This window comes from Lissotriton helveticus, chromosome 5_1 (genome assembly GCF_964261635.1).
Source record: "Lissotriton helveticus chromosome 5_1, aLisHel1.1, whole genome shotgun sequence".
NCBI lineage: Eukaryota > Metazoa > Chordata > Amphibia > Caudata > Salamandridae > Lissotriton > Lissotriton helveticus.
The window spans coordinates 722857663-722883584 of NC_136065.1; the positions used below are offsets into that span (position 1 = coordinate 722857663).

Below are 25922 nucleotides of genomic sequence, written 5' to 3' on the forward strand. Positions count from 1 at the left end.
AAGGGCATGTCCATGAAAGATTGTTTGACATCCTGTGAAGTGTATGGAAATATCGTGCGGAAGTATTACGCTGGTACCAATTGCCCTACCTTTAGTGTTCAGGCCCAACCTAACTTTTCACTGCGCCCTGGCCATCCTGAACTATTTGTTGAAGGTTAGCAGGAAGATAACCTGTGACTGCTAGCAAAGTATCAGCCACCATGCCCACACAGCGCATATGAATACCGCCTTAGGAAGCAACTTGAAATGTCAGACATGAATGCAAGGCTGGTGGATGAGAACATGCATTTTCCAAATGCATTTGGTTTCAGTCTACTGGTGGAGTCCTGAACTATGAGATTCTAAGGTGTTTGGTACTACAGGAGGAAAGATGGGACCCCTGGAGCTGGTCTGTCTCCTGACTATTTGGCAGTTGAGAGAAAGGTATTATTCTGGCTTCGCCAGAGTGCCTATGAGAGGATTATAGGCGGCCTCAGTGAAGCGTCAAAATGGCTCTGCTTAAGTCTGCCAGGCAGTAAAGCCTCAGTGAGGACATGTGTTTTCACCTATACTCGGTCACCTAGGACTTCCGTTGGCCTGCTTATCACCATGGCAAAAGAAGCAAACTCCTCCATAGAGGGATCAGGCAGAGAATAAAGGCAGTATCTGGAAATGTGTCAAGGCCACTGGAGACCAAAAACAGGTTTTAATCATAAAGTAGAGATTCATCATTCCCACAATCAGGAAAATTTGTTAAAGAGTGTGTTCCGTTTTAATCCCATAGAGGCTGATTTCGAGGAGTGGGCTTGTTGGAGGTAGGTGTGGATTCACTTCCAAGTCAGAGAGAACTAATAGTTCTTTCTCTGGAGTCTATGTAGGCATTGATGCACAGGGAACCTTTGTATGTCTCAGCACCGTGAGGATTTGGAATAGGCATCGCTCTGCAGTCGGGATTGACCCTAAAACAGGTTCAGGGACAGAACCAGCCGATGAAAATCTGTTTGGAGACCTCAGATTCAGTGAGCTCAGAGACGTACCAGATGGAGCCTGTAAAGTACCAAAAAAGTGGAGCATAGCCCCTTTAAAAGTCTGGAATGCTACGCACAGCCAGAGGACTCAGGGATTTGGGCTGCATCATGACCAGCTCAGTCAGTACCTGAATACATGAGGAGGAAACGGGACAGACCATGTGGTACCCGTTCGCTTACCCAATTTCTACTGATAAGAGGCGAGAGAAAGGAGTCACATTTTGACCTTTTGGATTTTGGCCCTACCTGACAATTTCTAGTAGGATTACTGCCCGTCTCAGAATCTTCTGTTTCCGGGACCTTAACCTGGACCAGACCATACAGTTTGAGACAGTTTGACTTCTCTAGGTCACAGATTACCTTTGGATTCATCCTTGAGGTCATCTGTCTCATGATTCCAAGCCCTGCGGTGAACCCAGACACCAGAGACAGCCCTCAAGGGAATCTGGCACTAACATCTGTTTACAGCAAGCCTTGCAGGGATTAAACCCTGTAACCTTAGGGTGAGACATGTCCCTTGCACAATGGTAAAATGTAGGCTATAAAAATTGTCAATTGGCAGAAGTGAAGAAGCAAGCTCTGGATGAATGTCAGAAGCACAGAAATAATGAGTGGACATGCAGAGGTGGCACGTATATGGTGGCCCCGAAGTTCATCTCTGGTTGGGACGGATCAGACGCGGACCCGCACGATGCCACCTACCAGCATGCGAGGGAATGGCTGAAAAAAAATCTACAGATCCAGCCTGGTACCCAGGGGTATTCACAAGGTGAGGCATCTGCAATGATGAGTATCAATCTGAAAAATGCTAAAATACCCTCACCTTACAGCCACAAAAAGACATTTGGTTGATTACATAAGAACGCAAAAATGTACTTACTTTTATGAATGACCAGCTTTTCTAGCTTCCTCTTGGCAGCAGCCCTTTCCACTATTTTCTGGTCGATAGTATTTGCAGTCACAAAGCGATAAACAACAACAGGTTTTGTCTGGCCAATTCTGTGACACCTATCTTGAGCCTGAAGATCACACTGTGGATTCTAAGGAGAAAGATTGTTTTAAGACAGTTAGCTCTATGCGCCTTAGTGTCCATTCTACTTGCTCTGTATGTAAAAAAAACAAATCTATATCCCATTTGCAAAACACATTTGTAATGTACCTCAGGACAAATTTCAAAACACCATGTAGGAACAGAATAAAGTAAAGTAACTTTACCTACTGTCGTCCGGTAATGGAATGCATGAATTCACAGTCAGACTAAATGCCAAGTTATTTTCTAAAAGGAATATGCTACTTACCAGTATGCATCTGTTCTTGGCATAGAGGGCTGCAGAGTGGTACATTTATGAATAGATCGCCATCTGGTGTTGGGCTCGGATGATTGCACTTTGGTTTTCTTCTGGAGAAGTCTTTGTCGTCATAGGTGACTCCTCCTCTCGGTGTTAGTGCGCATGGGCATCGGCTCCATCCTTAGATTGTTTTGCCATAGTAGGGTTAGATGGAGTAGTGTAGTGTAGTACATAAAGATATGCCCATGTAAATGTATCTAAATAAGATAATGTTGGGACAGACACAGGTTTCCGGGGAGGCAGGGAGGGCATGTACCACTCTGCAGCCCTCTATGCCAAGAACAGATGCATACTGGTAAGTAGCATATTCCGTTCGAGGCATATGGGCTGCAGATGGTACATTTATGAATAGATTGTACAGCAGTTACCTCCCTAGCGGTGGTCACCAGTGTCTGTCGCAACTGTCTGAAATAGAGTTTTTAATACAGCTTGGCCCACTCTGGCTTGTTGTGCAGCCTGTACATCAACACAGTAGTGCTTTGTGAATGTATGTGGTGTAGACCAAGTTGCTGCTCTACATATGTCATCTAGGGGAATGTTCCCTAAGAATGCCATAGATGCTCCTAGTTTTCTTGTGGAATGAGCTCTAGGAGGAACAGTTAATGTTCTCTTTGCTTTAATGTAACATATTTGTATACATCTTACAATCCATCTTGCGATGCCTGCTTTAGAGATAGGATTGCCCTTATGTGTTGGGGAAAATGCTACAAATAGTTGTTTAGTTTTCCTGAAGTCTTGTGTTCTTTCTATGTAGTATGAAATGGCTCTTTTAACATCTAGTGTATGTAGAGCCCTTTCTGCCACCGTCTGTGGCTTTGGAAAGAAGACTGGTAATTCCACTGGCTGATTGATGTGGAATGCTGAAATTACTTTAGGCAAGAACTTTGGGTTTGTTCTAAGAACCACTTTATTCTGGTGTATCTGTAGGAATGGTTCTTGTATTGTTAATGCCTGTAACTCGCTTACTCTTCTGAGTGAGGTAATGGCTATAAGGAATGCCACCTTCCATGTAAGGAATTGTATTTCGCACCTATGCATAGGTTCGAAGGGTGGCCCCATTAGTCTGGTGAGTACTACGTTGAGGTTCCAGACTGGGGAAGGTGGTAATCTTGGTGGAATGACTCTTTTAAGACCTTCCATGAATGCTTTTATCGCTGGTACTCTGAACAGTGATATGCGCTGCCTGTTTTGTAGGTATGCTGCTATAGCTGCTAGATGTACTCTGATAGATGTGTACGCTAGATTACATTGCTGTAAGTGTAACAAGTAGCAAATAATCTCCCTTGTTGATACGTCTAGAGGGTTGATATTGTTATTAGTGCAGTGTATAGCAAACCTCTTCCACTTAGCTGCATAGCATGCTCTGGTGGTTGGACGTCTCGCTTGTTTAATTATTTCCATGCAATTTGGGGGGAGAGCTAAGTACCCAAATTCTAGGATTTCAGGAGCCAGATCGCTAAGTTCAATTGAGTTGGATCTGGGTGCATTATTTCTCCATGGTTCTGTGTAAGGTGCATGGGTAGAATTCGTAGCTTTTGATGTGGCACTTGTGAGAGTTGCAGGAGCGTGGTGAACCACGGCTGTCTTGCCCACGTGGGTGCTACTAGTATCATGGTCATTGAATGTTGTTGCAGTTTCCTGACCACTAATGGGATTAGTGGGAGAGGGGGAAAAGCGTATGCAAATTTGTTGGACCAATTTATCCATAACGCATTGCCCTGCGACAGGTGATGTGGGTACCTGGACGCGAAGCTTTGGCATTTTGCGTTCTGATGAGTGGCAAATAGGTCTATCTCTGGTTGTCCCCATCTTTGGAAGAATGGCTGCAGTATTTGTTGGTGCAGTTCCCATTCGTGTATTTGTTCCGACTGTCTGCTTAAGATGTCTGCTATCTGGTTTTGAACTCCTGGTAGGTGTTCGGCTAACAGATAGATGTTTTGAGGAATGGCCCATCTCCAAATCTCCTGTGCTAGTCTGGATAATTGGAGAGAGTGCGTCCCCCCCTGTTTTTGAATATAATACATTGCTGTCATGTTGTCTGTTCTGATCAGGACTGCTTTGTGGATAACATGTATCTGAAAGGCTTTCAATGCTAGAAACACTGCCAGTAGTTCTAGATAGTTGATGTGCAGTGTTTTTTCCTGCACACTCCACCTTCCTTGTACTGTGTATTTGTCCATATGTGCTCCCCATCCGGTGAGCGATGCGTCTGCTGTTATTGTCACCTGTGGAATTGGCTCTAGGAACGACCGCCCCTTGGTAATGTTTGTTCTGTTCCACCACTTCAGAGAGCGGTGTGTGCGGTCGTCTACCAACACCAGATCCGTAATCTGTCCTTGAGCCTGATTCCACTGTGTCGCTAAGCATTCTTGTAGCGGACGCATTTGTAGTTTTGCATATGGTATTAGCAGTATGCAGGATGACATCATGCCTAGTAGCTGCATGAACACTCTTGCTGTTAGTGAGTGTTGTGGCTGAAATCTCTGAATGATTGTAAGCATTGCTTGGACTCTTATTGGGTTGGGGTACACCTTGGCTTTTTCTGTGTCTATGGTAGCCCCCAGATATTGTTGAACTTTGTTTGGTTGTAGGTGTGACTTTGTGTAGTTCACCGTGAACCCTAGCTGGTGTAGTAGCTGAATTGTCTTTTGTGTGTGTTGCAGACACTCCTCTTGCGACCTGGCTTTTATTAGCCAGTCGTCCAAGTATGGGAAGACATGAATTTGTTGTCTTCTTAGGTGAGCTGCTACCACTGCCAGGCATTTTGTGAACACCCTTGGTGCCGTCGTGACACCAAATGGGAGGACTTTGAACTGATAATGTTGTCCTTCTACCACAAACCTGAGGTATTTCCTGTGGGCTTTGTGAATAGGGATATGAAAGTAAGCGTCTTTTAGATCCAGTGTAGAAAGAAAGTCCCCTTTCTTCAGTAAAGGAAGTACTTGTTGGAGCGTGACCATGTGGAAATGTTCCGAATTTATGTATGCGTTGAGAGGTCTTAGGTCCAGTATTGGCCTTAGAGACCCGTCCTTTTTGGGGATTAGGAAGTATAGGGAGTATACTCCTGTTCCCTGTTGGTGCTGTGGAACCTTCTCTATGGCATGCTTTTCTAGCAGTGATATTACTTCCTGTTTTAACAGTGTCAGGTGATCTTGTTTCATTGGACGCTGTTTGGGGGGGATGTTTGGTGGGGTAGCTGTGAGTTCTAGGCAATAACCATGTTGGATAATTTGTCTTACCCACTTGTCTGATGTGATGTTTTCCCAGACAGGTAGGAACTGTGATAGGCGTCCCCCTACCGGTGTTATATGGTCTGGGGGAAGCTCTATGAAGTCACTGTTTTGGGGTTGGAGAGTTGCGGTTGTTGTTGTTTCCGCGACCTCTACCCTTGTTGTTGTTACCCCTGTATCCACCTCTAGAATTACCTCTGGGTGATGTAGGTGTAAAAGAGGTTTGCTGTTGGTTTGTACCTGTACTTTTGGATCCTCCTCTATAGGTGGATCTACGAAAGGAACCTCTTTGTGTCGGCTGCTGCAATGCTCCCATTGATTTAGCCGTTTCTGTATCCTTTTTCATTTTTTCTAGGGCCTCATCTGTCCCTGTGCCAAAAAGTGTTTTCCCATCAAAAGGTTGATTAAGTAACGAGGTTTGTACCTCTTGTTTGAATCCTGACACTCTGAGCCATGCATGTCTCCTTAGCATGATGCTTGTATTTGTCGACCTTGCCGCAGTTTCTGCCGCGTCTAGGGCGCACTTTATTGAAGTGTTAGTAATTAACTTCCCTTCTTGTATAAGTTGATCAGCTCTCTTTTGATGTTCTTTAGGGAGATGTTTGATGAGTGTTTCTAACTCATCATAATGCGCTCTGTCATACCTTGCAAGTAGTGCTTGCGTATTAGCTATGCGCCAACTGTTTGCCGCTTGAGATGCTACTCTCTTGCCAGAGGCATCTATTAGTTTAGACTCTTTGTCAGGAGGTGGCGCTTCTCCCGTAGATAAAGAGTTTGCTCTCTTGCGAGCGTTTGTGACCACTAGTGAGTCTAGAGGAATTTGTCCCTTAATGTATATTGGGTCTTTTGGAGCTGCCCTATATTTTTTATCAATTCTTGGGTTCAATACCCTAGCCCTCACTGGGTCTTTGAATATCTCTGATGTATGACTGAGAAGGCCTTTTAGCATTGGTAGTGTTCCTGATGTTCTTTGTGCAGTAGGTAGTGTCTCTAATAAGAAGTCCTGTACTAGAGGTTCTGTATGTAGGTCTACCTTATGAAATGTTGCTGCTCTAGTAATGAGTTGTGCAAACCCAGTATTGTCATCAGGAGGTGAAGGTTTTGAGGGATATGACTCAAGGTCGGTATCATTACCTGATCCCACATTATACTCCTCCCATGGGTCTGCCTCCTCTGGGATTGTGTCCTCATCATCCCCAGGGTGTCCCCCCTCCCCTGTGTCACTTTCTCCATCTGTTGTAGGTGTAGATGGACGTGTGGGAGGAATATCTGGCCTATTGTGAGGAATAGGCGAAGATGGTGTGTGAGGTTTGGGAGAAGGGGGAGGAGTTGCATTCGTCCCCATTGTTCTCTTCTTTGGATGAGCCTTGTCGTCCAAATGTTCATGTTTCCTCTTTTTAGGTAGCTCTGTGACTACCTTGCCAGTCTTTGGGTCAATAAACAAAGTCTTTTGTTTAGGATCCGTTCCGTGTTCCTGTGTCGGTACCGCAGTTTTCGGTTCCGAAAGGTGTCTTTTCTTTGAAATGTCCATTTGTATTTTCGGTACCGAAGTTTTGTTCGGATCAGACTTCTTCGGTATCGAAGATGTCCCCGGTGTCGAGGGTGTTTTCGGCGCCGAAGCGTGCTTCGGTGTCGACATGGACTGCTTCGACTTCGAGCTTTCCTTGACCTGGTGCTTCGGTGTCGATGTGGTTGGTTTATCGGAACCGGAACCACTATGATGGGGGACCGAGTGTTTCGGTTTCTGTTTCGTTGCCGGGCTCGAAGGCGGGGCGTTGGAAACTTTTTTCGGTTGTCTGACCAGGCTCGAGGGCGGGGTCGACACCGTGCGGGGTCTGTTTTTCGGTAAAGGGACGTCGTCACTCACGGTTTGTTGGACGTCGATTTCCTCGACGTCGGACTTGTCCGCTTCTGACCCCGCCTCGTCGGCCTCTTCTTCCTCCTCTTCTGGTTGCTGGTCCTCGAACAGCTCCGGGATTGCTTGTGACTGCATTCTCGATACCTCGTGTCTTCGGGCTCGACGGTTTCTAATCGTCGACTTTGATGAGAACGCTGCACAGGCCTCACAGTCCCTGGATTCGTGTTCAGGGGACAAGCAGAGGTTGCACACTTCGTGTAGGTCCTTGTGTGGGAACTTAGCACCACACGTTGGACATTTTTTGAATGGAGTCCTTTCCATGGACCCCGGGCTGGACTACGTCGAGTTTCTCGTAGTCGTCGTCCTTCGAATCGCGTCGGTATGGAGTGAAGTCGCGTTCGATAACGATACCGTCGATTTGGAAAGGAATACGCGCCGGTTATAACCTTCTTTGTTGAAGTCGGTCCGGAGCGCTTCGATCCTCATCCGAACCCGATGGCGGAAAAAAACAATCTAAGGATGGAGCCGATGCCCATGCGCACTAACACCGAGAGGAGGAGTCACCTATGACGGCAAAGACTTCTCCAGAAGAAAAACAAAGTGCAATCATCCGAGCCCAACACCAGATGGCGATCTATTCATAAATGTACCATCTGCAGCCCATATGCCTCGAACCTTGCATTATTAACTTGCATACTAATTTAGTACAAAACTACTGAGTCAATTTTCGGTATTTTAGAACGATGTTCAAATAAATTCTACAGTCAACTCTTCATGAAGCCCATGCATGGGTGGTGCTCATATGCTGCGCTTTTATATAGTTTGTCTCTTTCGGAGTGGAATAAAACTGCGTGGAGCCACTCTGTGCCACTTGCCAGCGAGCAGGAGTACTGCTTTGAGTTTCATGATCTAGTCTGGCACCTGGGGATAGTCGCAAGGTGAGGAACCTATGGTTACAAGTATTCATTAGAATGAGACGCTCCTCCACCAGTAGGAATTGTAGCTCACTGAAGTCACTGCAATGAGGAAGGCGACTTTCCACGAGATGAAATTTAGCAAGCAAGAGTGTAATGGCTAACAATCCAGTCGATAAGCAGGGTAAGAAAAACATTCAGGTCGCATGAAGGGACTGTTGGTGTTTTTGGATGGAGGACTTAAGACGTTCCACCAAAGTTTTAACTACAGGAATTCTGAAAATTGATTTGCGGGGTTTATTTTGCAGGTAAGTCGACATACCAGCTAACTGTATTCTAATGGAGGTTGTAACAAGTAGGCAATAATGCTTTGCATAAAGGCCTACAACTGTTAAGACCAGCAGAGTGGTGAACAAATCTTCCTTTTGGCTGCATAAGAAGCCCTCCTAGTTGGCTTACGAGGCTTTTTAAAGAAAATGGGTGAGGGACTGTAGGAAACCCACCTCTATATAGTGCACCACATTGGGGTACATTGTGTAAAGGGGTCAGAGACCCTTACTGATTTACAGAGGCAAAAGTAGATAATGCCAATGCTCTGTTTTGTGGTAGTGTGGGCGAGCAGTTCGGCTTATCAGAGGGTAGAGCTAAGCATTTGTTGTACTCCCAGAGGCGATAAATGGAATACACACTAATGAAGTCGAGACCGATTTATAAACAAATAGCAAGTCTTTTTATAGAGTGTAGAGGTCTCAATGGCCTGGAGACCACAGGAGCACAAAGACTTTGAAGATTCCCCGGCCGGCAGGATGGGTGCGGAGCAGATAGGCGACCCAAGCTCGCGGTCAGGGGGCAAACACCTTAGAGGGGCTGGAGCAGGCAGGCTGTGCCACTCAGCAAGTGGGTCCGAGGAATGCTGTAGTCCCTCAACAGGTGCTTAGGCCTAAGGCAATTGGAGTCTGGCTTTGGCTCTTGTAGTCAGTCTTGGGTTAAGGGGAGTGCAGTACCCCAGGGTTGGTGCTGCTTGGCTCCAGAAGATCCCAGTGCCTCCAAAGTTGATGAGAAGGCAGAACTGATCCTTCAGAGCTGCAGTGCCTTCTCCTGGGCAGTTGCGGCGGACCCGGGAAGCTACAAGTCAAGAATTCGGACTATGGTTTTGATGTCTGGTATGCAGGGGAGGAGCTCTTCTATTGCAAGGGAGTTCCTAGGCTATTCTGCAAAGTGCTTGATGGTCCCTGGGATTTGAAGAGGTCTCAGTTGCTCTTTTGTCCTTGGTCTTCCTGTGTTTGTCGAATCTGAAATTCAAGGCTCAGAGGTGCCACCTAAATACTGCATTTAGGGGCTTTAAAGGGAGTGGCAGGTAGTATCCAATGTACTATCTATCTTTAGGGTGACTATACCTTCTAAATACTCACCCCACATGGGTGGTGGGCATGACCCTGAAAGGTTATTTTCCACATCTTCAATATGGTGGAAAGTAAGCTGGGGGTGTGTGTGTGTGGGGGGGGGGGTTCCATATAGCCTGCCATGTACTCTATGGCTTCCCTGTTCTCTTACAATATCCAAGAATTGACATGAATATTGCAAGGGCATATCTACTCCAGCAGATATGTCCTCACAGGGGATTAGTGCACCCTGCCTTAGGGCTAAGGCCTGCTAGAGGGGTTGCAAAAAATAACGGGGAATGGGGTCAAGCACAATTGCACCTATCCTTAGTGCTGCTTTAAAGATTGTTTAGGTGCCACAGACCGGAGATTCAAAAGCCCCTAAATCTCTTAAGAAAGGGATGGTCTTTCTCACAACTTACAGCACACAATGGTCCAGCACACTAATTGTGATTATAACCTAATATTTCAACAGTGATAAGATTTAATGTAAAAGAGTTTTTTTCAAATCAATGAAGATAACTATTCAGTTGAGTTGTTTGTAGTTCATTCTTTATTTTTCTTCAAATAAAAAGACTGTAGCCGTAGCCAATGAGTTTCGTCCTTCACGGACTTCAGGGCAGAAAATGTAGTGATTTTTCGTCTTTATCAAATAGTTTAACTCTTTCCCCCATGGCATCCAACTCTATTTCAGATTGCCTTACGAATTCTCTGTCTTTTAGGGTCGAGACCACGGAGGACGCCACGCCATGGAGCCGGCCCTAATCCACTTTCGAAGAACTACAATTCAGGACTGATTATTTGGTACAGGAGCATCTTTACTACAGCCTCCTTGAATTCAAAAGGCAGAGAATTCGTAAGGCAATCTGAAATAGAGTTGGATGCCATTGGGGAGAGACTTAAAATATTTGATTAAGACCAAAAATCACTACATTTTCTGCCCTGAAGAAGTCCGTGAAGGACGAAACGCCTTGGCTATGGCTACAGTCTTTATTTGAAGAAAAATAAAGAAATAAAGAATGAGCCGCAAACAACTCCACTGAATTGTTATCTTCGATTAGAAAAAAACTTACATTAAATGTGATCACTGTTTAAATATTAGGGTATAATCGCAATTAATGTGCTGGACCATTGCGTGCTGCTTTCTGCTATAGGGGTGTCTTACCTATATCCCATGCAGTTTGTGGGCAAGGCACACAGGGAGGTGTGCCATGTCGACTTAAGTTTTGTCTTCACCGAGGCATGCAGCCTGCAATGGCAGCATGCATGGCCTTTGTGAGGGGACCCTAGGGTTGCACAATTTGTGCTGCTACCCTTGGGGTCCCTCAGTGCAAATGCTGCAGATTGCTTACCTTAGAATCACCCCCAAGCGTCAGACTAGATCCAGACATTTGTGAGCAGCACCTCTCCGTGCCAGTAGGTGACATTGTTGGGCACCGTATGGTGCCATTTGCGCCAGAAATTAAATTCAAGGCGCTTGTATAGCCGGTGCTTGTATAGCCACTGCCTGGCACGCTGATGTCAGTTACTTTTTGTGACTTTCCATGCTAGAAGCACAAAGTACACTGACCACTGATGTGGAAAGCTAGGTTCCTGTAAAGGAAAAAACCCTCTCCCTAGAAATACTATCGCAGAACAGAGGATGGGTGGGTAAGGAATCTGCAGCTAGTCTCTCTACCAGATAAGGCGTTACTGTAGGTAAGTAACTTGTTCATCTCATAGACACTCCCAGCCACAGAGTACTTACCTTAGGATAGATACCCAGGCAATACCTCCACGGAGGTGGGTTTGTGGACCAATTTCACATGAAGTCATGCAACCCCGAAAAGGCAAAGTGCTCATGCCTAAGGACCCGACTGACCAAATAGTTGCGTTTGGTAAACATGTGCAGTGAAGACCATGTTACTGCCTGCAGATGTCCGGGACCGGAACTCCGTGAGCTAATGCAATTATGGCATCTTTAGCTCTGGTGTAATGAGCACACAAACCATCACGGGTTTGCTTCATAGCCAATGAGATGGTTCTCTTCTGAACAGCCCATCCTTTCTTAACTTCGACATACCCCACAAAGAGTTGGTCGTCCACCAGTATCTTGTGTGGTGAAGGTAGAATGACAGCACTCTTTAGGTCCAGATGAAGTTGTTTCTCTTCCTTGAAGGGATGTAGCGTAGCGTAAAAAGTAGGCAGTGATAGTTTGGCCTATGTGAAAAGGAGAGACCACTTTCAAAAGAAACGAAGCTCTCGTGCAAAGCACCAGTTTGTCTGGGTAGATATTAAGATAGAGTTGAGCCGATTAAAGGTCCCACTGAGGCATAGGGGGAGTAAACATGTTGCAAACCTCACAAAAGGAAAATGCTACTTACCAGTATGCATCCGTTCTTGGCATGTAGAGCTGCAGAGTTGTACACTTCGCATTAGATCGCCACCTGGTGTTGGGCTCGGATGATTGCAGGTTGTCGTCTTCTTGGAAGAAGTCTTTGTTAGTCCTGAGATAGGTGATTCCTCCCTTGGACAATACTGCGCATGGGCATCGGCTCCATCCTTAGATTATTTTTCGCCATGATGGGAAATGATGGAGTCAGTAGAAGTAAAGAAAAAGGGATGTCCATGCGTGTGCATCTAAGTAAGATGAAAACTGGAACGGATACAAGTCCCGGGGAGGCGGGAGGGCGTGTACAACTCTGCAGCTCTACATGCCAAGAACAGATGCATACTGGTAAGTAGCATTTTCCGTTCGCGGCATATGAGCTGCAGATTGTACACTTGGCATCGATTGTGCAGCAGTGTCTCTCCTAGCGGTAGTCGCTTGTATCAGTTGCAGTGGTTTGAAATAGAGTTTTAAGGACAGCTTGGCCTACTGCAGCTTGCTGCTTGGCTTGCACATCAGCACAATAGTGTTTAGTGAAGGTGTGTGGTGTAGACCATGTCGCTTTACATATGTCCTCTAGGGGTATGTTTCCTAAGAAAGCCATAGAGGCTCCTAATTTGCGAGTGGAGTGCGCTCTAGGAGGAACCGTTAATGTACGTTTAGCTTTAATATAGCAGATTGGTATACACTTTACAATCCACCTCGCAATCCCGCCTTTAGAGATGGGGTCGCCTTTGTGCGGAGGAGAGAAAGCGACAAACAGAACTAAATCCTTTCGGAAGACAAAACAACTATCTATATAGTACAAGAGAGCTCTCTTAACATCCAATGTGTGTAAAGCTCTTTCCGCTACAGAGTCTGGGTTTTGGGAAAACACCGGTAACTCTACGGACTGGTTTAGGTGAAAAGGAGTGATGACTTTTGGAAGAAATTTTGGATTAGATCCAAGAACCACTTTGTTAGGATGTATTTGAAAAAATGGTTCTTGTATAGTGAAAGCTTGTATCTCACTTACTCTTCTGAGAGAGGTAATGGCAACGGGGAAAGCAATTTTCCATGGTAGGAACTGCAGTTCACATTTATGTAGAGGCTCGAAAGGGGGTCCCATGAGTCTTGTAAGGGCAATATTGAAGTTCCACACAGGGGAAGGTGGTAACCTGGGTGGGATTATTCTTTTTAATCCTTCCATAAACGCTTTAATTGCAGGAACTCTGAAGAGAGACAGATGTTGCCTGTTTTGTAAATAGGCTGCAATTGCTGCAAGGTGCAGGCATATGGAAGAGTATGCCAAATTAGACCTTTGTAGATGTAAAAGGTAACAAATGATATTTTGGACGGAAGCATCCAGGGGATCAATTTGATTATTTTTGCAATATATTGCGAATCTTTTCCATTTAGCGTCGTAACACGCTCTGGTAGTGGGTTTCCTAGCCTCTTTAATAATGTTCATACAGTCTGGTGGTAGGTTTAGATAACCAAACTAAGACTTCAGGAGCCAGATCGCCAAATTCAGTTGGTTCGGGTCTGGGTGTCTGATTTCTCCAGGGTTCTGTGTTAACAGGGATGGAGTTAGTCGTAACTTTTGGTGTGGAACTAGAGATAGTTCTAACAGTGTGGTGAACCATGGTTGTCGTGCCCATGTGGGAGCCACCAGGATCAGTTTGAGAGACTGTTGTCTGAGCTTACGCACCACTAATGGAATCAGTGGGAGAGGCGGAAAAGCGTACGCAAACCTGCCTGACCAGTTCATCCATATCGCATTGCCTTCGGACAGTGGGTGTGGAAACCTGGCGGCGAAGGCTGGGCATTTTGCATTTTCGTGGGTGGCAAACAGATCTATGTGTGGATGACCCCCACCTTTGGAAGAATGGCTGAATAACTTGTGGATGCAGTTCCCATTCGTGAATCTGTTGTGACTGCCGACTTAACAGATCTGCTATCTGATTGTGAACCCCTGGAAGGTGTTCCGCTAACAGATGTATGTTTTGAGGAATGGCCCATCTCCAAATGTTCTGTGCGAGCTGGGACAGTTGCAGAAAGTGTGTCCCCCCGTTTTTGTATATAGTACATAGCTGTCATTGTCCGTCCGGATTAGGACAGCTTTGTTTTGTACGTGAAGTTGAAAAGTCTTGAGTGCTAAGAATATTGCTAGCAGCTCTAGATGGTTGCTATGGAACAGTTTTTGTTGATTGTTCCATTGACCAGGAGTTTTGTGATGTAAGAGATGGGCTTCCCATCCTGTGAGGGATGCGTCTGTTGTGAGCACTACCTGTGGAACAGGCTCGAGGAACGGCCGCCCTTTTGACAAGTTTTTGGTGTTCCACCACTGCAGAGAGCGATGTGTGCGGCTGTCCACCAACACCAGATCTGTTAGTGGACCTTGAGCTTGGTTCCACTGTTGTGCCAAGCACTCCTGTAATGGGCGCATTTGCAATCTTGCGTGTGGTACTATGAAGATGTAAGATGCCATCATGCCTATTAGCCTCATGAACACCCTGGCTTGTAGAGACTGTTGGTGTTGAAAGGGGGTGACTAAGGCTTGAATGCTCTGTATCCTGGCTGGACTGGGATATGTTAGGGCTGTAGACGTGTCTATTGTAGCTCCTAGATACTGGTGGACATACGAAGGCTGAAGGTGCGACTTGGTGTAGTTTATCGTAAACCCTAAGTTGTGCAACGTTTGAATTGTCTGATGTGTGTGTTGAACACACTGATTGAATGACTTGGCTTTTATGAGCCAATCGTCTAGATAAGGGAAGACATGTATTTTTTGTCTCCTGAGATGTGCTGCTACCACTGCTAGGCACTTTGAATACTCACGGTGCTGTTGTCACTTCGAATGGAAGAACTTTGAACTGAAAGGGTTGTCCTAGTACAAACCTTAGATACTTTCTGTGAGCAGGATGTATGGGGATATGGAAGTAGGCGTCCTTTAGATCTAGTGTTGTAAGGAAATCGCCTTGTTGCAGCAGTGGAAGCACTTGTAGAGTGATCATATGAAAATGATCTGATTGTATGTAATGGTTGAGGGGCCTGAGGTCAAGAATGGGCCTTAGTGTCCCGTCCTTCTTGGGAATTAGAAAGTACAGCGAATAAACCCCTATTCCTTGTTCTTGTAAAGGAACTATTTGAATAGCGTCTTTTTATAGAAGTGATAGAACTTCTTGGTGGAGCAGAGTTAGATAGTCTGTAGACATTGGACGCTGCCTGGGAGGTATGTGTGGAGGGGTTGCTGTAAGTTCTAGGCAGTAGCCATGTAGGATAATCTGTCATACCCACTTGTCTGTTGTAATGGAGTTCCAGACAGGCAGGAACTGTGTTAGTCTGCCCGCTACAGGAGTGGAATGCTGTGGGGGGAGCGGAGGGAAGTCATTGTTTAGTGGCGGAAGAGGTTCGATTGTTGTTACCGTGACCTCTTCCTTTAGTATTATTGCCTCTCTATCCTCCTCTATAATATCCCTTGTTAGAGGATGTTTGTGACTTGAAAGATGTGGTATTGTCTGCTCCAGTTTGTTTGGAGCCTCCTCTGTAGAAGGAGCGACGAAAGGAGCCTCTAGCTGGTGTGGACTGTAAAGCCCCCAAAGACTTGGCAGTGCGTGTCTTTTTTCATTTTTTCTAGTGTAGTGTCTACTTCTGGGCCAAATAATTGGTTCTGATTAAATGGCTGGTTTAAGATGGTGGTTTGCACTTCTTGTTTAAACCCTGAAATGCGTAACCATGCATGTCTTAAGTATGACACTGGTATTTACAGCTCTAGATGCTGTGTCTGCGACATCTAGTGCGCATTTTATTGAAGCATTGGATATTAACTTGCCTTCTTGTACGAGGTCAGTAGCTTGATCTTTATACTGATCTGGTAGGTGCTCAAATTGATCATAATGAGCCCTATCGTAATGAGAGGAGGGCTTGTGTATTTTCTATGCGCCATATGTTTGAAGTCAGCTATTTTTTTACCTGACGCATCAATTACTTTGGATTCCTTGTCAGGTGGGGGTGCTTCGCCAGAAGTTTGAGAGTTAGCCCTCGCCAGAAGTTTGAGAGTTAGCCCTCTTCCTAGCATTGGACACAACTAATGAGTCTAGTGGTAGGTGTCCTTTAATATAGACTGGATCTGAGGGTTCAATATTCTAGTGCGTACAAGGTCTTTAAATACCTCTGGAGCATGTTTGATTACCCCTTTAATCATAGGAAGAATTTGAGCAGACCGCTGGGACTGCTCAAAGGTATCTAAGAGAAAATCTTCCTCAATGTCACCTGAATGCATGCGGACTCCATAGTATACAGCAGCTCTGTTTAACAGATTACCAAAACCAATGGTATCCTCTGGAAGGGAAGGTTTTGATGGGTATGATTGTGGCTCAGGAATGTCAGGCACGTTTTGGGGGTTTGTAAAGTCCCATATCGGCACATTTTTAGTGTTTGGAAAGTTCCACACACCCTCCTCTACAGGATATGAACCAGGTTCTTCTATGTCTTCCCCCCCCAACCCAAATCATATTCATCAGCATTGTGTTGAGGTGAATGTGATAATGGAGAATGGACATGAGAGATTTGAGGTGATATGTGAGGAGAACTAGGAGAAGAGGGGGTATAGGAGAGGAAGGGTGCATAGGAGAGGTTGCACATTCCTTTTTCTTGGCAGGAGCCACCGGTGTGGGTGGTGTATCTGCTGGTCTCTTCTTGAGGCGTAGCGCCTACATGACCTGTGTTTGGGTCAATGTATATCTTCTTTTGTAGAGGATCTGGTCGAAAAAGTTCTTCCTCCTGTACAACCTTCTTGAGCGTCGATTTTCGGTGCCGGCGGAGGTTGTTTGGTTTCTTTAGCCTTGGTAGGTGTTCTAACATCCCGTGGCATAGTTTTCGGTGCCGAAGGTGTCGTTTTCAGCTTTGTAGGCAAGTTCCAGGATTTGGGCACCTTGGAATCATGCTTTGTGGTTTTTGGCACCAAAGGTGTAGAAGTGGACGGCTTCGGAGCCGGTGCCTCTTTCGGTTTCGGCACTGTAACCATGTTCTATTTTGGTGTCAAAACTATTTTTGTTTTCGGAGCCGAAGGGTGTTTAGGCTTCGGTGCTGAGGCATCTTTATTTTTCGGTGCTGATGGAAGAGGCTTGCTCGGTGTCGAGGCACTGGAAGGCGTAGTTCATTTCTTCCGAGCCGAGCTCGAAGGCGGGGCTTTCGCAGTAGGTGTTCGGTCTCGACTGGGCCCCTTGGGCGGGTGCTGACCGTTGCCTTCTGTTTGGGCAGTGTATGTAGTGCAGGGGCAGTAGTACTCACGCGCTGACCTGATGGAATGGAGTCATCTGAGTCGTCTGCCTCAGATATGATCTGGAGATCAGGTGAGTCTTCTTCAGGAACGAGCAGAACCTCGTTGTCGAAGATATCTTCCGGTGCTGGAGCTGATCTCTTCATCTCGTATCGACGGGCCCTCCGATCCCGGATAGTTTTCTTCAATCGGAAGGATGCACAAGCTGTGCAGGTCGACTCGTCGTGTTCCGGCGATAGACAGAGGTTGCAGACCTCGTGGTGGTCACTATGTGGAAACTTTGCTTGACATACCGTGCATCTTTTGAACAGAGTTCTTTCCATGTGGTGTAGGCCGCACGGCATTGATCGGCCTAACGGCCCACTTCGATGACCGGAATGGAAATGATGGCGTCGAAAAGTCTTTCGGTCGATGTCGAAGGTAGTTTGTAGAAGTGAGGAAGTTCTGCGCTTCGAAATTGCAGAAAATTCGTTTTCAGCCGGAGCGGAGAAACTTTCATCCGAACCCAGTGGCGGAAAAAAAACAATCTGAGGATGGAGCCGATGTCCATGCGCAGTATTGTCCAAGGGAGGAGTCGCCTATCTCAGGACTAACAAAGACTTCTTGCAATCATCCGAGCCCAACACCAGGTGGCGATCTAATGCTAAGTGTACAATCTGCAGCTCATATGCCTCGAACACCTATGTACAATAGGTGGTTGGAAAAGGGAAGGTTGGTCAGGCAACAGACTGCAGGAATATATCACTCGACAGTGCGCAGAGGCTTGCTGGGCAAGGGAAAGAATGAACAGGAAACCTGGGAAAGGTAAGCAAAAAGTAGATCTGTGTGTCTTTCTGTACACCATGCCACATATTTAGCCAAACGGCAGGCGTACACCGCCTTGGTAGCAGGATGCCTGGCTGCCACGATATCTTACAGACGTAGGGATGAAGGTCGAAAGCGGTCAACTCTCACTGTTCAATCTGCACACAAGAACATTGACTGGTTCGGATGGCAACCCCTCCCCTGCTGCCTTGACACAAGATCCTTCTGAAGGGGCAGCCTTATTGGACAACAGATAGCCATGCTCAACATCTCAGGATACCGGACTCTCCGAGCCAAATCCTGCCTCACAAGGATGACTTGTGCCCAATCATTCCTGATCTTTAGAACTCTGGGCAGTAGAGGTATGGGAGGAAAGGGGTACAGGAGTGAGCAAATTCTGCATTGGAAACTCCAGTGCACAGAATGGCTGACATTGCGCATTCTCAGCTGAGGCAAGCTGATATAATCAAGGCTCTCCTCACTGTTGAAAGAGCCCTCGTGCCACCTTCAAATGGGGACACCACTCGTAATCAACTAGGCATTGACTGCTAAGTTCGTCCACCCTGCAGAGAACTGGTAAGGTGTTGAACCCCCAGGGTTTTTCCCTGCTGTTCCAGCCATGTCCAGATGTACATGGTTCTCTTGACACAGGGTCAATGACCTCACATTGCCCTGCTTGTTGAATCACATGACATAAGTGTTGTCCATGAACACTTGCACTGGCCTTCCCTGGATGGAGAGTAGAAAGGCTTTCAATGCCAATTGGATCACTCAAAGCTCCAATAGGTTGATGGAGTCCCGATTCCACAGGAGGTCACAGTCCTCTGATCTCCACCTCTCCGAGATCACTGCCCCATCATAGGAGTGACGCATCTGTCACTACTGTCAGATTTGGTTGGAGAAGACAGGGGTCTACCACTGACTCAATCACGGTTCGTAATCCACTACTGCAGGTCTTTTGCAGTTCCATCCGAGATCTGGACCATGTCTCAAAATCTTTTCTGATGCTGCGCCCACTTGAACTTCAGGTCCCACTGCAGAGCCTGCATATGTCCAACGGGCATGTGAGGCAAGCAGGATCCAGGAGGCCATAAGGCAAAGAAGCCTGTGTCGTCCTCACTGAAATCCAGGATAGAGGCTGAATCAGCATCACAGCCTGAATTGCCTGAACTCGCTCTTCTGGAGGATGTAAGAAAGTGCCCTCTTTGCATGGTTGCCCCCACATTTTGCTAAACTGCTAATGTACTTTGAGTGTGCCCTGAGCTCCTGCCAATCAGGTGCCCAAGGCCTATGTTTTGTGCAACCCTTAGAGAGAACAAACAAACACACACCCACACCCCTTTTTGCAAGCTCAGAACAAAGTAAAGAGTCCACATGGCACTCATCCCTGTGTGCCATGCCTACAACCCACTGCCCTGGCATAGATCAGCCACTCCTCTAGCTGGGTGCACTATACCAGTGATGAGGGTACAGGTGCATGAGCCCTGTACCCCTACAGTGTCTAAGCCAATTCTTAGACATTGTAAGTGCAGTTATATCATTAAGAGTATATGGTGCTTGGAGTTTGTCATTGCGAACTCCACAGTAGCATAATGGCTTTACTGAAAACTGGGAAGTTTGGTATCAAACTTCGCAGCATTTTAAACCCACACCGATGCCAGTGTGGGATTTAATGAAAAATGCACACAGAGGGCATCCTGGAGATGCCCCCTGAAAAATTACCTAACACCAGCGTCCAGGCTGAGTGGCTGCTCCCCAGCTGCCACCACCAGACATGTTTCTGGACCTCTGGGTTGAGAGTCTGCTGCTCTCGCGGTCTGAAACAATGCCCATCATGGGACGAGATACCAAGCCTCCTCCCCCTAGATAGGCATGGTGCAGGAAGGGGAAGCTTCAAAGGCTTCCCCAGGCCTTTTGCTGCTTCCAGCAACTGGTCCCCACCGATTCAGACCCCCACTTTGGGCGGGAGAATTGGCAGGAAAACCAAGTGAGGAAGGGAGGTGTGCCCACCTTTGCCGACCCCACCCCTCAGGTGAGGAAGGCGAGGTGAAGCACAACTCTCAGCCCCCTGCCATCTTGCAGATGGAGGACCCAGCCTACCTGAGTGAGGCATATGCACCCCTCCCACTGGAGGGTGTCATAATAGTGGGTGTACTCACCCCAAGGAAGGGACCCATTGGTCCCAGCCTTTTACTTACCTGTAACGCCCCTAAATTTAGTGGCACTCCTGAATCTTGCCTCCTCAGACAAGAATCGACTGAAGTAAAGGACAGAAGAAGCTGTGCCAAATCTAAGAGTAGGACCCCTGTTCTAACCCCAGAAACTCAGGCCCAAAGACTGAATACTTACTGGTAACCGTTAACTTCATTTCTCCCTATAGGAATACATTGACTATTTTTCTTTGAAAAATGTTCTAAGTGTGGAGTTGATTTTTATGGAAACCTGAAAAACTACAATTGTGCAAAACCGATTTTACTTACCTTTTCTCTAGGAAATGTCCCAGTGTGATATCTAGGCATAACACACGGAGTAGAAAAAGTAACTTAAAAACTGAAAACTAAAAAGTAAACTGAAAAATAATGATATTTTATATATAAATGCTTAACACTACCCTCTTATAAGCCTTACTGCTCGCCCACACTACCACAAATCGAGAGTAAGGTGCTATCTACTTTTACCTCTACATACCTATGGAGTTCCACTGGACTGTGCACACTACCTCATTTTGGTATAGTATATACACAGAGCCAGCTCCCTACAGAGGATAGGTCCGAAACTGCACTGTGTCCAGAACCGCTCCGATGGAAGGGAGCGTCTGAGAAGGAGTCAGGTGTGACTTTAACAAGTTGAAAGGGATAACCAGTGAATGCAGCAGGTCCACCGTAGTCTGGTGGGGGGATATGACAGCCTGGGGTGCGCCCGCCTTCAACAGCAAGTCGTTGAGATAGTGGTACACTGGCACCCCTGATCTGCACAGATAGTCTGCAACCACAGCCATCGGCTTGGTGAACACCCGAGGGAAGCCGGTGAGGGCAAAGAAGAGCATAGCAAACAAAGTGCTCATCGCCCACCATGAACAACAGGCAACATCTGTGTATAGGCATAATGGGAATGTGGAAATGTGTCCAAGTCCAACGCTAATATCCAGTCTCCCAGATCCAGGGCAGGCAGGATCTGAGCAAGAGTGAGCATTTCTCCTCCTTGAGGAAGAAATTGATAGAGTGCAGGCTGAGGATAATAAAGGTTAGTCTCCACCGTTCTTGGGCACCAGAAAGTAACAGGAATAGCAACCATAACCTACTTCTGCAGTTGGCACTCTATGGCTTTCTTTATTTATGTATTTTTAGTGGCATTTAGTCTTCTATAAAAAGTACATGGTTACACAATAAGTCAATGTATATTACTCTGTTCCAGTTGCATCAGTCAATCTAAGCGGACTACATCCATTTGTTTTCATCATCCTATATATTATAAGAATAGTACAATAATACCTCTAAACTGTGTATTGCTTCCTAAGTTTCCTGCCAATAAGTTGTATAACCACTAAACATTAACACACCCCCTTCCCGTCCTGTACTTCAGATCAATAATTTTCCTAACTTTGTGATCACCTGTGAACAAGTTACTGACCTTAGGTAACGATATATCGGTAAGAAACATAGGTTAGTTATAGATTCCTTACCTTAGAATTACCGCCAGGCGTCAGACTGGATCCGGAAAGTTTTTTCCGTCAGCAGTATCTCTGTGCGTCGGAAGGTGGTGTCGGTCAGCTCTGCGTTCGTCATTGGCGTCTTGGTCACCGGGATGACGTCACTGTAGCTACTTAGACGCCGCCCTCGCGCGCGGACGTCGTTCTGTACACGACTTTCCGCGCTAGAAACGCAGAGCCATGCAGGACACTGACCACTGGTGTACAAAACTAGGGCCCTGAAAGGATGCCCTTAACCCTAGAAATAAGTGCTCAAAACAAGGGAGGAAGGGTGGGGCGGTAAGGAATCTATAACTAACCTATGTTTCTTACAGATATATCAGTTCTGAAGGTAAGTAACTTGTTTATCTAAAACAGTTATAGATTCCTTACCTTAGAAAAGATACCCCAGCAATACCAACCCCCGGTAGTGGGTCTGCGAATCAAGTTCACACCAGAAAGTCCTGGAGAACAGAACGGCCAAAGAAGCAGCCTCTCCAGACTTGGCTGTCGAGGCAGTAGTGTCTCAAACGTGTGCAGCGATGCCCACGTAGCTGCCTGACAGATGCCATTCAGAGGGACTCCCTGTCCCAAAGCAGTAGTGGGTGCCGTCGCCCTGGTGGAGTGGGCACGCAGTCCCACTGGAGGCACCTTTTTTGCTGGAGAATAGCAGGCTACAACCTATCTGGAGATAGTCTGCTTCTGTACGGCCTGACGTTCCTGGCGTCCACGTAGCCAACAAAGAGCTGGTTATCCACCGGTAACTGTTTGGTGCAATCCAGATAAAAGGAAAGCGCCTGTTTTGGGTCCAGACGGTGGAGCCTCTTCCTCTTTGTGAAAACTTTATTTAGTATTTTCCTGACATACAATGCATTGCAAAATCCACTTTTTTTCTGTCACTAACACCTTACATATTTGACACAAGAGCCTTTCCCTCTTACGAAGGATGCGGAGGCGGAAAGAAGGTGGGCAAAGTGATGGTTTTCCCAATGTGAAAGGTGACATCCTTGGGAAGGAAGGATGGGTCCTGGGGACGACCTTGTCCGAATGGACAGACAGAAAAGGAGGCTTGGATGAAAGAGCCTGGAGCGCACTCACTCGTCTGGCAGATGTGATGGCCACCAGGAATGCAGTCATAAGAGTTAAGAGTCTTAAGGGACAGTCGTGAAGCGGCTCAAAGGGAGCGCTCATTAAATATGTCAAGACCAGATTCAGGTCCCACTGAGGCATAACGAAAGGAATAGGAGCAAAGATGAGTTATTCCTTTTAAAAACTGATTTACAGCCAGGGACTTGAACAGACGGCGGATCAGGAAGCCGAAGAAAGGCAGAAATGGCTGAAAGATAGACCTGAAGAGTGCACAGAGCAAAGCACTGCTGGGCCAAAAAAGGAGGAACAAGAGAACCTCAGAAAGAGGGGCAGAAAGGTGATCCACAGTCTTTGCTGTGCACCATGCCACAAATCTGTTCCACCGGCAGGCATATACAGTCTTAGTGGAGGGCTGCCTGGCTGCCAAGATTACATCACAAACTTCGGGAGGCAAGTCAAATGACGTCAACGGCCGCCGCTTAATCTCCTTGCAAGGAGGTGGAGTCTGGAAAGGTTCGGGTGGAGGACCGTCACCTGCTGCTGCGACAGAAGAACCTCAAAGAAGAGGCAGTCTGGTCGGAGGATCGATGGCCATGTTGAGCAGCTCGGGATACTAGACTCTTTGTGCCCTATCTGGACCCACAAGAATTACTTTGGCCTGGTCGCACCTGATCTTCAGCACTCTGGGCAGACCGCAACTCCACTCACGACAAAAAGCGTTGCCTAACGAATGCCACTTTGGAAATTCCAACACGCAGAATTGATGACATTGCGCCTTCTGTTCGGTGGCGAATAGATCTAACCAAGGTTCTCCCACTGCTGAAAGAGACCTTGCACCAACTCCGTGTGAAGACGCCATTCGTGATCCATCATGCACCTGTGGCTGAGTTCATCCGCCCTGGCATTAAGTGAACCTGCCAGGTGTTGAACCACCAGGGATATGCCATGATGTTCCAGCCATTTCCAAAGGTGGAGGGCCTCTTGACATTGGGTCCACGACCCCACCCGCCCGGTTGCAGTATCACATGGCGGTGGTGTTGACCATGAACACCTGCACTACTCTTCCCCGGAGAGAGGGAAGGAATGCTTTTAGTGCTAGACGGATCGCTAGGAGTTCCAGAAGGTTGATGTGGAGCCCGGACTCTGCCGGAGACCAGGGGCCTCTGATCTCTGCCACGCCCATGTGGCCGCCCCATCCCAGAAGAGATGCGTCAGTCACCACTGTATACTCTGGTTGGGGAAGGGAGAGGGATCTGCTGTTGACCCAATCCTGGTTCGTGAGCCACCACTGCAAATGGTGTACAGTGACCTCCGAGATCTGGACGCAATCAGACAGATTCCCCTGGTGCTGCGCCCACTGGAACTTCAGGTCCCACAGCAGTGCCGCATATGTAAATGTAAATGTAGACGTATTTGTAAAGCGCACTGATACCCCGGCAAGCAGTGTGTCCTGGCGCTGTACTCATACCGCTAGGGAACCCATCCTGGCTTTTCCCCGTGAAATGTCCACTCCTGGGCATCCCCGGGGTGCAACCAAGCATCCCCAGCGCTGTAGGGGGCCGTTGTGGAGGTTAAGCAAGCTATTGCCCAGAGTTGCAGCGTGGGACTCATGCTCAGAGTAGGCACCGAGGCGAGAAATCAGGTCTGAGGAATTATGAGCCCAAGATCCGCCAAATCAGCCGAGGCGGGATATGCCACATGGCATGATCGACCAGCAGGATGCAGGAGGCCATGAGGCCAAGCAGCCTCAGGGTCTTCCTGACCGAAACCCAGGATAGAGGCTGAAAGATCGGAATCATAGCCTGAATATCTCTGACTCTGTTAGGGAGGATGTACCCGAAACTGCGTCGTGTCCAGAACCCCTCCGATGAAGTGGAGCTTCTGAGAGGGAATCAGGTGTGACTTTGGCACATTGATGGAGAACACCAGCTAGAGCAGGAGGTCAGCCGTAGTCTGGAGGTGGGAGACGACAGTCTGGCACGAGCCCGCCTTCAACAGCCAGTCGTATGGATAGGGGAAGACTGAAACCCCGATCTGCGCAGATGAGCTGCAACCACTGCCATCACTTTTGCGAACACCCGAGGGGCGCAGGTAAGGCAAAAGGGGAGCACGGTAAACTGAAAGTGCTTGTGGCCTACCATGAATCACTGGTAATGCTGGTGGGCCGGCAGGACAGGGATGATATGATATGATAAAAGAATTTATTCAGCGCACGTTCACCAACGGTTTCTTGGCGCTATTGGATAGGCAAAGGAAAAAATCTGCGGGATAGAAACATTAATCAGTCAACAATCAATCGAAGGCTTGGGAGAATAACCAAGTCTTCAAAACCTTCCTAAATGAGGGGTAAGAGGAGATAAGACGAAGGTCAGAGGGCAAGGAGTTCCAGAACAGAGGAGCTTGAGAGGCGAATCTCAATCCCCAAAGTCTTTTCCGCTTGAAGGGGCACACGAACAGCAAATTGGAGCCAGAAGAGCGGAGAACTCGGGAAGGAACATATCGTTGAAGGCGAGAGGAAATGAAGGCTGGGCCATGATGGGTAAGGGCCTGGAAGGTCAGACAGCCCACCTGAAAAAGGCCGCGCTGGATCACCGGGAGCCAGTGCAGGCTCTTCAAGAGAGGCATAGCGGAGCTGGTCCTAGGCTGCCGAAAGACCAGTCTGGCCACTTGATTTTGGATAAGCTGGAGTTGGTGAGACTGGTAGAGGGGAATACCAACATATAATGAGTTACCATAATCAATACGGGGGATGACCAAACCCAGCGTAACTTAGACTAGGGCCTCATGAGTGAGGAATCTGCTAATCTTTCTGATGCGGCGGAGATGAAAAAAAACACGCCGACATCACCGATTTAATTTGGGATTTCATGGTCAGATCCTCACTAATGGTAACTCCAAGACTCTTGACAGAGCTCACCGGGCAGGGGGCACTTCCCAGCGAGTGCGTCCAGAAGCTAGAGTTCCTGGGGT

The 25922-nt window shown here is 47.1% G+C and overlaps 1 protein-coding gene across 1 annotated transcript in view; it reads right to left on the bottom strand.

Moving 5' to 3' along the window:
* Positions 1 to 25922, bottom strand: part of LOC144754871 (lymphoid-specific helicase-like) — a 558671-nt gene that overhangs the window by 79232 nt on the left and 453517 nt on the right. The window contains exon 19 of the mRNA XM_078643186.1: positions 1888 to 2047. Within this exon, the coding sequence (XP_078499312.1) occupies positions 1888 to 2047 (160 nt within the window). The remainder of the gene's footprint in view (positions 1 to 1887; positions 2048 to 25922) is intronic.